The sequence below is a fragment of the Oncorhynchus mykiss genome, chromosome 11 (assembly GCF_013265735.2).
Source record: "Oncorhynchus mykiss isolate Arlee chromosome 11, USDA_OmykA_1.1, whole genome shotgun sequence".
Taxonomy (NCBI): domain Eukaryota; kingdom Metazoa; phylum Chordata; class Actinopteri; order Salmoniformes; family Salmonidae; genus Oncorhynchus; species Oncorhynchus mykiss.
Genome location: NC_048575.1, coordinates 9393347 through 9406808, shown reverse-complemented (window position 1 = coordinate 9406808; position 13462 = coordinate 9393347). Strand labels below are relative to the sequence as shown.

General features: G+C 45.2%; 1 protein-coding gene across 1 annotated transcript in view; it reads right to left on the bottom strand.

Annotated features, from left to right (window-relative positions):
* Positions 1-937: 937 nt before the first annotated feature.
* Positions 938-13462, bottom strand: part of LOC110535239 (bone morphogenetic protein 7) — a 48843-nt gene continuing 36318 nt past the window's right edge. The window contains exons 3-7 of the mRNA XM_036934811.1: positions 12936-13084; positions 12364-12558; positions 3697-3773; positions 1640-1750; positions 938-1537 (exon numbers count right to left, since the gene is read on the bottom strand). Of these exons, the coding sequence (XP_036790706.1) occupies positions 1388-1537; positions 1640-1750; positions 3697-3773; positions 12364-12558; positions 12936-13084 (682 nt within the window). The 3' untranslated portion in view covers positions 938-1387. The remainder of the gene's footprint in view (positions 1538-1639; positions 1751-3696; positions 3774-12363; positions 12559-12935; positions 13085-13462) is intronic.

The following is a 13462-nucleotide window of genomic DNA, read 5'->3' as shown; positions in this document are numbered from 1 at the left end:
TTTCCACATTTTGTTACATTACAGCCTTATTCTAAAATGGATCTTTTCTTTTCCTCATCCATCTACACACAGGCCATAATGACAAAGCAAAAACTGAAATATCACATTTATAGCTAATTTCAGGTCTCTCCAAAGATGTTAGATCAGGTTCAAGTCCGGGCTCTGGCTGGGCCTCAAGGACATTGAGACTTGTCCAGCGTTGTCTTGGCTGTGTGCTTATGGTCGTTGTCCTGTTGGAAGGTGAACCTTTGCCCCAGTCTGAGGTCCTGAGCGCTCTGGAGCAGGTGTTCATCAAGGATCTCTCTGTACTTTGCTCCGTTCATCTTTCCCTCGATCCTGACTAGTTTCCCAGTCCCTGTCGCTGAAAAACATCCCCACAGCAGGATGCTGCCACCACCATGCTTCACCGTAGGGATGGAGCCAGGTTTCCTCCAGAAGTGACGCTTGGCATTCAGCCCAAAGAGTTCAATCTTGGGTTCATTGGACCAGAGAATATTGTTTTTCATGGCCTGAGATTCTTTTAGGTGCCTTTTGGCAAACTCCAAGAGGGCTGTCATGTGCCCTTTTACTGAGAAGTGGCATCCGTCTCGTCACTACCATGAAGGCCTGATTGGTGGAGTGCTGCAGAGATGGTCGTCCTTCTGGAAGGTTCTCCCATTTTCATAGAGTAACTCCGGAGCTCTGTCAGAGTGACCTTATGGCTTGATTGTTGCTCTGACATGCACTGTCAACTGTGGGATTTTATATAGACAGGCGTGTGCCTTTCCAAATCACGTCCAATCTACCACAGGTGGACTCCAATCAAGTTGTAGAAACATCTCAAGGATGATCAATGGAAACAGGATGTACCTGAGCTCAATTTATAAATACTTATGTAAATAAGGTATTTGTTTTTTATTTGTAATAAATTTGCAAACATTTCTAAAAACTTGTTTTTTCGCTTCATCATTATAGGGTATTGTGTGTAGATTAGATATAAAAACAAATTTAGAATAAGGCTGTAAGGTAACAAAATGTGGAAAAAGTAGAGGGGTCTGGATACTTTCTGAATGCACTGTAGTTAGGCTAATGCTGTCTCCCCCATGTAGATTTCTACATGTTTTCTGTGTCATTCGACTACATCTGACGGGATTGGCTACCCGCGCTGAGATAACATTGAGTCAATTCCCCTATGTCTTCGAGTTGTTTTGCTGTAATGAAGCCAGTAGCCGTCGGAGAATTTGAACATCACTTGGATGAGAGAGAGTGGAAAGCAGCACATTATGTCTGCTCCTTTATCAGTTCCTCCCTCACCCTGAGTATGACCCAGGCTGTCGTGTTCATACAGCCTCCGCTGCAGCCCGCGCCGCGGTCAGGTGACCGTGACGACGCGGCGGTTTGGCGGTCGTCAGTGGCAACCACAGGCCCTGACCACCATGTTCTTGTACTTCTTCAGGATGACGTTGGAGTTGTCGTCGAAGTAGAGCACGGAGATGGCGTGCAGCTTGGTGGCGGCGCAGCAGGGCTTGGGCACGTTCTCCGGGTTCATGAGGTGGACCTGGGAGGCGATGACAAGGTCAGAGGTCATAATATATACCACTTTTTTTTTTGGAGCATTATTAGCTCTCAGCAGTTTTATAAGCCTTCTTGGACCACTCACCAGTGTCTGCACAATGGCATGGTTGGTGGCATTCATATGGGCGTTGAGGGGGAAGACACACTCTCCACCACAGTAGTTGGCAGCGTAGCCCTCAGGTGCAATGATCCAGTCCTGATACAATCACAAGAGGAAAAACATTCGATGTGGCTAACCAATCTGGTTAGCACAACAGGCATCATAATAGTCCGCAGTGTGTTCAGCAGGCTCTGTGAATGGGACGCTGAGGCAGTAGGGGTACTGTGCATATGTCTCAGTGGAGGCTGTTTAGGGGGACTATACTGCTCATAGTAATGGCTGGAACGGGGGAGCGAATGGAATGGCATCAAACACATGGAAACCATGGAAACCATATGTTGGATGCATTTGATACCATTCCACTCATTCTGCTCCAGTCAGTACCACGAGTCTCGCCTCCCTAATTAAGATGCCACCAACCTCCTGTGTGATATTTATTTGACTGACTGTTGAAGAGTTTGATAAAACAGTGCTCGTTCTGCAGTGTCAGTATACTGGCACGAGGTCCAAAGCTCTGTGTTGTGTATCACAGTAGTTCTCTCTCTCAGTTCCCTGGGTCTCTACATATATCACAGTAGTTCTCTCCCTCAGTTCCCTGGGTCTCTAGATGTAGTCACAGTAGTTCTCTCTCTCAGTTCCCTGGGTCTCTACATGTAGTCACAGTAGTTCTCTCCCTCAGTTCCCTGGGTCTCTAGATGTAGTCACAGTAGTTCTCTCCCTCAGTTCCCTGGGTCTCTAGATGTAGTCACAGTAGTTCTCTCCCTTAGTTCCAACTGGGTCTCTACATGTAGTCACAGTAGTTCTCTGCCTCAGTTCCCTGGGTCTCTACATGTAGTCACAGTAGTTCTCTCCCTCAGTTCCCTGGGTCTCTAGATGTAGTCACAGTAGTTCTCTCCCTCAGTTCCCTGGGTCTCTACATGTAGTCACAGTAGTTCTCTCCCTCAGTTCCCTGGGTCTCTACATGTAGTCACAGTAGTTCTCTCCCTCAGTTCCCTGGGTCTCTACATGTATCACAGTAGTTCTCTCCCTCAGTTCCCTGGGTCTCTAGATGTATCACAGTAGTTCTCTCCCTCAGTTCCCTGGGTCTCTACATGTATCACAGTAGTTCTCTCCCTCAGTTCCCTGGGTCTCTACATGTAGTCACAGTAGTTCTCTCCCTCAGTTCCCTGGGTCTCTACATGTAGTCACAGTAGTTCTCTCCCTCAGTTCCCTGGGTCTCTACATGTATCACAGTAGTTCTCTCCCTCAGTTCCCTGGGTCTCTAGATGTATCACAGTAGTTCTCTCCCTCAGTTCCCTGGGTCTCTACATGTAGTCACAGTAGTTCTCTCCCTCAGTTCCAACTGGGTCTCTACATGTAGTCACAGTAGTTCTCTCCCTCAGTTCCCTGGGTCTCTACATGCATCACAGTAGTTCTCTCAGTCAGTTCCAACTGGGTCTCCTAGGATGTATCAGTGCAGGAAAATGTACAAATACCTGTGGAATCACTCATGGAGCAGGTAGTTACTACAATCTCATCCTTTTTTTTGCCTATCTCTCTCTCTCTCTCTGTGTGTGTGTGTGTGTGTGTGTGTGTGTGTGTGTGTGTGTGTGTCTCTCTCGCTCTCTCTCTTTCTCTGTGTGTGTGTGTATGTTGGCACTTTCTCTCTAGATGTCAGTTCTGTCTTAACAGGGGGTTCATTGTTTTGCAGGACTACGTGGCTGCATGTTTTCCCCTCCATTAACCTGACTGAGTTCACAGGCCACTTAAACTCTTACAAAATGCCCAGAAATGCTTCTTAAAATGGTTATTAAAGCAGTATAAAAGCCTGTTTGTTTGTCTGCTGTCTTCTACCAAATGTCTTCATTGACCTTCTTTGACATGAGATTCTGGCCTTGTTTCTGTATTGTATTGTATTGTATTGGTAATGAGATGAACTACAGGTTGTTAACTCTCTTTCACTCTGCTCAAATGGGATAGTTACACGTGGAATTATGGGTACTGTAGTCCCTCTTAGTCCAATAGTGTGTTACTGCATTACTGGGGGTGAGATAGATGCTTACCTGCCAGCCCAGCTCCCGGAAGCTGACGTAGAGCTCATGTCTCCTACAGGCTGTGTTATGGTCACTGCTGTTGTAATCTAAATGGGAAGAAAGAACTAGGAGGATAAGTCAGGGTTGAATCATAATCATATCCACCTCCGCTCTCATATATCGGATTGGGTAGTGAATGATATGTGTCTGGCTGTAACGTGTCACAATAACATGTGTTATAGTGTGTCTGGCTGTAACGTGTCACAGTAACGTGTGTTATAGTGTGTCTGGCTTCTAGTTCACAGTTACGTGTGTTTTAGTGTGTCTGGCTGTAGTTTACTCTAACGTGTGTTATAGTGTGTCTGGCTGTAGTTCACAGTAACGTGTGTTATAGTGTGTCTGGCTGTAGTTCACAGTAACATGTGTTATAGTGTGTCTGGCTGTAGTTCACAGTAACATCATATGTTATAGTGTGTCTGGCTGTAGTTCACAGTAACATCATATGTTATAGTGTGTCTGGCTGTAGTTCACAGTAACATGTGTTATAGTGTGTCTGGCTGTAGTTCACAGTAACATGTGTTATAGTGTGTCTGGCTGTAGTTCACAGTAACATATGTTATAGTGTGTCTGGCTGTAGTTCACAGTAACATGTGTTATAGTGTGTCTGGCTGTAGTTCACAGTAACATCATATGTTATAGTGTGTAATAGAGGATTTTAAGTGCCTCACACACTCTTGAAGATAAATTCATTTGAAAGGTTGCCTAATTTAATTAGTCGGTGTTTGGGTGCATTGGGTTGGACGCCGATGACAAGCGTGTTTATAACTGTCATCCTCGCTCCGCAGTTTGTTTTAATCATCTCCCTCTCGTCCCGCCCGTCCACAGAGTCACAGAGTTAGGGACTCAGCGAGTGTCAACAGGTATGGTGTTTCAGAGGGGAAGGTCATTGCTGGCACGAGCCATTGCTGGCACGGCGTTCTGAGGTCAAAACGGGTGACTCAGACTTTCCACTGACGATGTTCCACTTGCTGATTTTTTGCGTCCCCCCCCACCCCCCTACTAAACAGAGAGACAGTGAGGACAGCTATGACTTCAGTTTTTTTTGCATACCCCCCCCTTCTCTATTAAACAGAAAGTGAGAAGAACCATCATATCAGCACAGGGTGGCATCACTTCCTGTTGGCAGAGCTCCCCACCCAGGGGAAAGCCATCAGTGGGTGGTGCCAGGTAGTCTAAGGCCCAGGTTGGCATCGGGGCAGGCAGAGAGGACCATCTCTTTGTGTGTGTGTGTGTGTCAAAGCAGTCACTCATAGACCCCCCCCCCCCCCCCCCCCCCCCCCCCCTCCCCTCCCCTGGAGACCAGGACCTAGACATTAAACCAGTTTATTTAGTTAGCTGGGCGTGGCGTTGTACTTACTGTTCCATCCTATGACCAAGTGGCTCCACTCTCTGATTGGTCGATGCCAGCAAGCGCTCCTCTAAACAAGGCAGGCATTTTACGAGGGCGTCAAAATAACCCATTTTATTTGTTTTGTTTCTCAGCGGGTCCACTTAGCCCGTCATTATTATAGAACCATAACCGTAATGACATTATGATGTAATTACTAATTAGATTGAATTAAACATAAACAGAACAAGCCCAGACACGTGACAACATAAGACGAGCAGAAAGAGAGAGAGAGTGAAAGTTGCCCTGAAACATGACAGTACAAATAGCCTCCGCTCGCTTCTCATAGGAACAGGAAAGGTTTTAGAGATGAGAGCAGCAGTCACCTGACTGGGGGGGGTTTAACTCGCGCCAAGGAGGAAAACAGAAAAGGTGGTGTCTGGTTCCGAGGGCGGGGTCGAGAGGTCATCCTGGCCGTTACTGTCGGAGACCACTCAGGTGTTTCCCATGGTTCCGATCGTCACATCATTCTTTCCTTTCCTGTGTGTGTGTGTGTGTGTGTGTGTGTGTGTGTGTGTGTGTGTGTGTGTGTGTGTGTGTGTGTGTGTGTGTGTGTGTGTGCGTGTGTGTGCGTGTGTTTGTGAACATGTGTGTGTTCTCAGGGTGTCTGCTGATGATATGATGATTAGGGCGGCAGGGTAGCCTAGAGTGTTGGACTAGTAACCGGAAGGTTGCAAGTTCAAATCCCCGAGCTGACAAGGTACAAATCTGTCGTTCTGCCCCTGAACAGGCAGTTAACCCACTGTTCCTAGGCCGTCATAAGAATTTGTTCTTAACTGACTTGCCTAGTTAAATAAAGGTAAAAAAATAAAAATATGTTTAGATTAAGAAGGAGTGTAGCTACAGCGTCTACCCTAACGTGATGCAGGGCGGTCCGTGGCCATGGTTTCTCTGGGTCACCCTGCCTGGCCTGTCAGCCCCCGGGCCGGTCTGGGTTTCCCACCACCTTGGCTGTGCCTTTGCAAGGTAAATATTTACAGAGATAAATCCGCTTCTCACTGAGGCCCTGGAGCCGATCCTGAGAGGGTACTTAACCCCTGTCCCCTGGGGCTAGTGTTCATCTCGCATGGCGAGATGTGACCCGACTTCACACAGACTCCCTCCCTGCCTGCCTCCACATACACAGGCCTTTGCTGGCCTGTTTTACGGGTCCAGACATTCAGCTCCCAGGCAAATAACAGGGTTGGTATCGTGCCATTGAAACACCCTCCCTGGGCAGCTGAAACACCCTCCCTGGGCAGCTGAAACACCCTCCCTGCGCTGCTGAAACACCCTCTCTGCGCTGGGACAGCTGCTTTAACAAACACCCTAGTACAGTTCGACATGTAGCAGGACACCGTCTGAAAGTACTAAGGGGACCAGAGGACTGGGGTGACCAGGTGGAAAGGTCTGGAGGTTGAATACACACACAGACACTCACACACACCTTGCTTCCTCTCTGTCTTTATAGCCATCAGTATTTACAGTCAGGAGTCAGTTTAGCAGAAAAAAGCAGATATTTACTGTGGAGTTTCATTGTGTGTAAAGGCCAGGTTTGCGATACCCACAAAGCACCTCTTTCCTTCCTTACTGCTGAGCATGGTTTTTTGAGCAGGGTTTTTTATACACTTCTAATCTTTAAGATTAGGGGGGTTCAACTAAACTATCATATGGAATTGTTTTAAGATGGTCATACCAATGCTCATGTAGCTATTTGATTTGGAATTGTAGGACCACTTTAGGTATAACAAAATAGTGTAAACAAATTATTTGATGAAACATTGAATTTGGCCTTACTGCTATTAGCCCATAGAAGCACATTCAATAACAAACAGATTCATAAATGGAAAAACACAGTCAAAATATAAATCAAAAAGAAGTTTGTTTGAAAGTGTCTGTCCTGTATCTGAGAGATAAGAAAGCTCAGGAAATTATGATTTTATTTGTTTTGCACTAAACAGTGTCCATATATACAGTACCAGTCGTTTGGACACACCTACTCATTCATTTTTCCTTATTTTTTAAAACTATTTTCTTCATTGTAGAATAATATTGAAGATATTATCGGACGCTACAGACAGAGGTTTGCAGATCGGCGGCACCGACTTCAGATGAGTCCCGTTCAGACGCTACAGATGCTTTTGTGAGAAGACCCATTTTCAGGTTGTCTCCTGGTCTAACAAACACTGCTGTAGCTCGGCCAGATGCGGAAGGCAGCCATTGGTGGACGTGGTGGATTGAGACGCAGCCCATGCAAAGCGATACAGATCTCTCTAGCTTAAACAGACGGATGTTGATGGCGGTTGTTTTATTATGCTAATTAGATTTCCACAGGGGCGCGGAGGTTGGGTTAACAGTTTTGACAAGGGAAAAATCCATAACTAACATTTATTCCTTGTTGTTCCAGAAATATAGAAGTCAATGGAGCAAATTACAACTGTTGCCGGGCGGGAAGTAAAGCACATGTGCAACAGTAAATGGGTTCCTTCCACCAAAAGCCTTAATCTCTGCAACCGCATACAGTAGTTCCACAGTTTATTCCCGAAACTTTCTCAAGTAAAAAAAAAAAAACAGAAGCCTTTTTAAAAACGGCTACTTTTCACAGTAGCAATTACGCAAGCCACTGTTCCTGTGGCGAGGCTAATAGGCCGTGGCATTCCCAAAAGATCAGGGTCTTCCCAAAGAGAGAGGGAGAGAGAGAGAGAGAGAGAGAGAGAGAGAGAGAGAGAGAGAGAGAGAATGGGTCAACCTCTCCATACTCCCATGAAGACTTACAAGAGAATTTCCCTGTTGTCTGTCTGTGTCATCAGTGGGCGAACCTCTCTCTCTCTCTCTCTCTCCCTCCCTCTTCCACTGAAGTCTATCTTTCTTCCTGTCTTTCATCAGGGAGGTTATTAAACCCTCTGCGGAGCTCGCCGATGTCTAATTACACCAACAGTCAACAAAGGAGAGACTGGAGGAGGAGACCCTGAGATGAAAACACACAGCTGGACAGTGCCATGTTATTAGAATTCTTTAAGCAATAATGTTAACTTTGTCAGTCTTTTAGCGAGTGGCTAATGACTGGGCTGGGTAACGACAGGTCTGAGGTCAGGAGTGGCTAATGACTGGGCTGGGTAATGACAGGTCTGAGGTCAGGAGTGGCTAATGACTGGGCTGGGTAACGACAGGTCTGAGGTCAGGCTAGCCTGCAGTGATTCTCCTCTTGGATTGTCGTTAAAGGGTCAAGCCCGGATTCCATTAAGCCCCAAACCCCCAAATGACCTTTAAAGGTATCGTATTGTTCTTCTTCTGTCTCGTTTCCAGTACAGTACAAACGTTTCCCCTCTCAAAGCAAGGCAGGGTGCACAGTATGTTCTGCTTGTGTTATTCTAGGGAAACTAATGCCAAGAGGACGCAGTTAACTGCCAAAATAAAGGAATCACCAACATAAAGTGTCTTAATAGGTTGTTGGCCCACCACTAGTCAGAACAGCTTCAATGCACCTTGGCATAGATTCTACAAGTGTCTGGAACTCTACTGGAGGGATGTGACACCATTATTCCATGATAATTTCTATAATTTTGGTGTTTTGTTGACGGTGGTGTAAAACACTGTCTCATGCGCCGCTCAACAATCTCCCATAAAGGTTCAATTGGGTTGAGATCTGGTGACCTACACACACACTTAAACCCCCTATGCTCCTTTGAGACCCCTCTTTCACTACAGTCCCTGGTTCGAATCCAGCCTGTATCACATCCGGCCGTGATTGGGAGTCCCATAGGGCAATGCACAATTGACCCAGCACCGTCTGGGTTTGGCTGGGGTAGGCCTTCATTGTAAATAAGAATTTGTTCTTAAACTGACATGCTTATTTAAATAAAGGTTACATTTTTTTTAAATTAAAAATGAAAAGTCACTGAGATCTCTTCTTCTAGCCATGGTAGCCATAATAATGGGCAACTGGGCGTTTTATACATGACCCTAAGAGTAAATGTATCCCTCATTTACTAAAGTGTTTCTTTTATTTTGGCAGTTTCCTGTATACCATGAGACCATGGTTATGTTCCAATATCCATACTTGCATGCCACTTAGAATGAAGCAATGTATTGTGGGTATGTGGTATGATGGTGTGAGCCTCTGACGTGTCTGTGGGCATGTTGTATTCTGAAGCATACTATATTCTGGTGGCTTTGCTACATTGATTTATTGATGTGAATTGTAAACTGTAAAGAAGGGACAACGTTGGTCCCAACAGATGCTAAACCATAAAGCACTGTCCCTATTTGTTTCTCTCTCAGAGCAGCACAGAAGAAGAATGCTTCATCCATCCATTCATCCATCCATCCATTCATCCTTCCTCTCTTCCTCAGAGCCTGGGAAGTGAGTGAGTGATGAGGTATTGGAACCATATGCCTCATAAGTCCGCCTCATCATAACCACGGCGATGGACGCTGCTGCTGTCGAAAGGGCCTCGCAACTTCCTGCGCAGGATCTAAATATTTACACTCCAGACATCCCAAGTGGCGAGGCCGAGAGGGATTGATGTTTTGGGTTACATAAAGTCCAATCCTTTAGGACACATTGGTTCAACAGATTGTCCTCATAAGCTGGAGCACCAGCAGACTGGTCTGGGCCTGGGAGGCAGTTCTGTTCTATTCTTCTCTGTTCTATTCTGCTCTTTTCTGTTCTGTTCTATTCTGCTGCGTTCTGTTCAATTCTATTCTGCTCTGTTCTATTCTGCTCTGTTCTATTCTGCTCTGCTCTTTTTTGTTCTATTCTGCTCTGTTCTATTCTGCTCTGTTCAATTCTGCTCTATTCTATTCTGCTCTGTTCTATTCTGCTCTGTTCTATTCTATTCTGCTCTGTTCTATTCTGCTCTGTTCTGTTCTGTTCTATTCTGCTCTGCTGCGTTCTGTTCTATTCTATTCTGTTCTGTTCTATTCTGCTCTGTTCTGTTCTGCTCTGTTCTGTTCTATTCTGCTCTGTTCTGTTCTATTCTGCTCTGTTCTGTTCTATTCTGCTCTGTTCTATTCTATTCTGCTCTGTTCTATTCTGATCTGTTCTATTCTGCTCTGTTCTATTCTGCTCTGTTCTATTCTGCTCTGTTCTGTTCTATTCTGCTCTGTTCTATTCTGTTCTGTTCTATTCTGCTCTGTTCTGTTCTATTCTGCTCTGTTCTGTTCTATTCTGCTCTGTTCTATTCTGCTCTGTTCTATTCTGCTCTGTTCTGTTCTATTCTGCTCTGTTCTATTCTGCTCTGTTCTATTCTGCTCTGTTCTGTTCTATTCTGCTCTGTTCTATTCTGCTCTGTTCTATTCTGCTCTGTTCTATTCTGCTCTGTTCTATTCTGCTCTGTTCTGTTCTATTCTGCTCTGTTCTATTCTGCTCTGTTCTATTCTGCTCTGTTCTATTCTGCTCTGTTCTATTCTGCTCTGTTCTGTTCTGCTCTGTTCTATTCTGCTCTGTTCTATTCTGTTCTATTCTGCTCTGTTCTATTCTGCTCTGTTCTATTCTGTTCTATTCTGCTCTGTTCTATTCTGCTCTGTTCTATTCTGTTCTGTTCTATTCTGCTCTGTTCTGTTCTATTCTGCTCTATTCTGCTCTGTTCTGTTCTATTCTGCTCTGTTCTGTTCTATTCTGCTCTGTTCTGTTCTATTCTGCTCTGTTCTATTCTGCTCTGTTCTATTCTGCTCTGTTCTATTCTGCTCTGTTCTATTCTGCTCTGTTCTATTCTGTTCTGTTCTATTCTGCTCTGTTCTGTTCTATTCTGCTCTGTTCTATTCTGCTCTGTTCTGTTCTATTCTGCTCTGTTCTATTCTGCTCTGTTCTATTCTGCTCTGTTCTATTCTGCTCTGTTCTATTCTGCTCTGTTCTATTCTGTTCTGTTCTATTCTGCTCTGTTCTGTTCTATTCTGCTCTGTTCTATTCTGCTCTGTTCTATTCTGCTCTGTTCTGTTCTATTCTGCTCTGTTCTATTCTGCTCTGTTTTATTCTGTTCTATTCTGCTCTGTTCTATTCTGCTCTGTTCTATTCTGCTCTGTTCTATTCTGCTATGTTCTGCTTTGGTCTGCTCTGTTCTGTTCTGCTCTTTTCTGAAGGTTTTTTATCTAATGGACACTGCACAACTGAGAAGACCATGGTTATAATGTACTAGAACTCAAATCACATTCCTTACAGGCTACAATAAGAATGGATGGTGTGTGTGATGAACTGTAGTCTGTATGTACATACATAAGTACAGAGATTGAACCACAAACTCATAACGTCAGGTTCCCAGGGAAACAGTGATTGTTGCTGAGAGGACTATCCTGGTTAAATAAAGCTGAACCAACTTCCCACAGTATGTTGTGTAGGGGGAAAGGAAGAAACTGTAGAGCTCCTGATTGGCATCATCCAACAACACCTCTAGCCTTTAGATGTTATCGCCTTCAAAACAGATGAGGTGAAACCGAGGAGGTGAGGGAAATCACTTGAGCTGCTATTGTAACGTGAACGGTTAAGAAGCTGAGTAGGTGACCCCGTGGCCCTGGCCATGAAGGCTTAATGTTAGCCCGGGCCTCATCCATCAAATTAGGGCTGGGATCCAGCAGATATTAGCCACAAAGCCCTCTGAAACCACAGCTCTTCCTGCTGTAAAATCACTGGGATCCTCCCTCACAAGGACAGCTTTATGTTCGGCAAAGGCTAACATTATGCTAACGTTATGAAACGGCCAGGGGTGAAGGCAGAATTGGTAGCTGGATTAGAGCCTAATTGAATGGACCTGTTCATAACATCAGCCGCTAAGTACGGAGTGGGGCTGAGGGCAGGTACTATAAAGTGTACTCTCGAATGATGAGGTCATGCATCTAGGGATAGTTTCTCTCGCTCTCTGTCTCTCGTTTTTTTTCTCATTTGGAGAGCTGCCACCGATGTCCCCATCAATGACAGCACACCTCACCACATTACACTGAAACCCAGGGCAGCGAGAGCTTCCCTGCTCGGCTTGGAGGTGTTTGGATATTGTAATGGGCTCGGTGTGATGTTTTGAGGTTGTGATGATGTGCTCTGTGTGATGTTGTGGGGTTTGATTTTGTGATGTTGTGGGGCAGTTGTTTGTTGTGGTTGGGTTTGATTGATGTTCCTACGGTAATAAACATGAACACATCCAAAACTTTCCAATACTGAATTGAGCAAAAATTCACAGACTGGTACACCCTTTTTCCACTACGGAGCTGTGATGAACTGGCCTGGTTACATATTCATCATAAAAGGGTTTAACTGAGTGTTGAACAGACTATGGACACACCTGCTGGGCTGGGGCCCCTGGAGCCTCCTTCCTGGGGCTGCGTAGGGCGGTTGCGGTTCTTGTTGCGCTTGTTGGTGGAGCGGGCGGTGCGGATGTGCACCTCGCTGACTTTAAAGAAGGCCACCATGAAGGGTTGCTTCTCCAGCCCTCCGTCACGCCCCACTAGTCCCGCCTCCTTGGAGCTGATGCTCCGCCCTGTTCCACAGAAGAGAGGAGTCGTCAATCACTTGGACAATACTGAATGTGCTACAGTTTACTAAACATAGCCTACAAGGGAGAGTATCATACACCCTATTGATATATTATTGTGAAATATTTCTGCATTTGTCCTTTGATAGATGTTTAGTGTCCATTACGTATCAAATAGTTGACTTGCAAACATATCAACCTTTCCATTTCAGCATTGTGACAAGCCTTAAAAAAGCCCCACTGTTCAGTATCCACTATTGTTTTCATTTCAAGATGAAAATTCTAAAGTTAGTTAGCATGTTTCCAAAGTTAGCTGTTAGCATGTTTACAAAGTTAGCCGTTAGCAACATATTTATAATGTTAGCTGTTAGCATGGTGCTCACCCCTGCTGGTCTCCACTCTGATCTGGAGGCCCAGGTTGTAGTGAGGACTCATCACCCACAAGTTACTGGTGGCCAGGATGTCAAACTCCAGCCAGCCCTCCTCGGCTGCCCACAGCCTGCGAGACTCCAGCAAGAACAGGTCCGCCTCCCTGGGGGCACAGTCACAACAAGCAGCCATGACTGAGGGCCAGCAGCTCTCCCAGCTTTACAGAAGTATACATTAAACACTGGTACTCTACCATAACAGATACTGTGGTATATGTCAGTAAGAATTTCATGTTTTCTTACAGGCTACATTCAGGGATTTTGGCACGAAACACTATGAAGATGATCCCTCTCTAATCCCTATACTGTATGAACCTACACTGAGTGGCCAAAACATTAAGAACACCAGTTTTATTTCATGACAGACTGACCAGGTGAATCCAGGTGAAAGCTATGACCCCTTATTGATGTCACTTGTTAAATTCACTTCAATCCGTGTAGATTAAGGGGAGGAGACTGGTTAAAAAATATATATTTAAGCC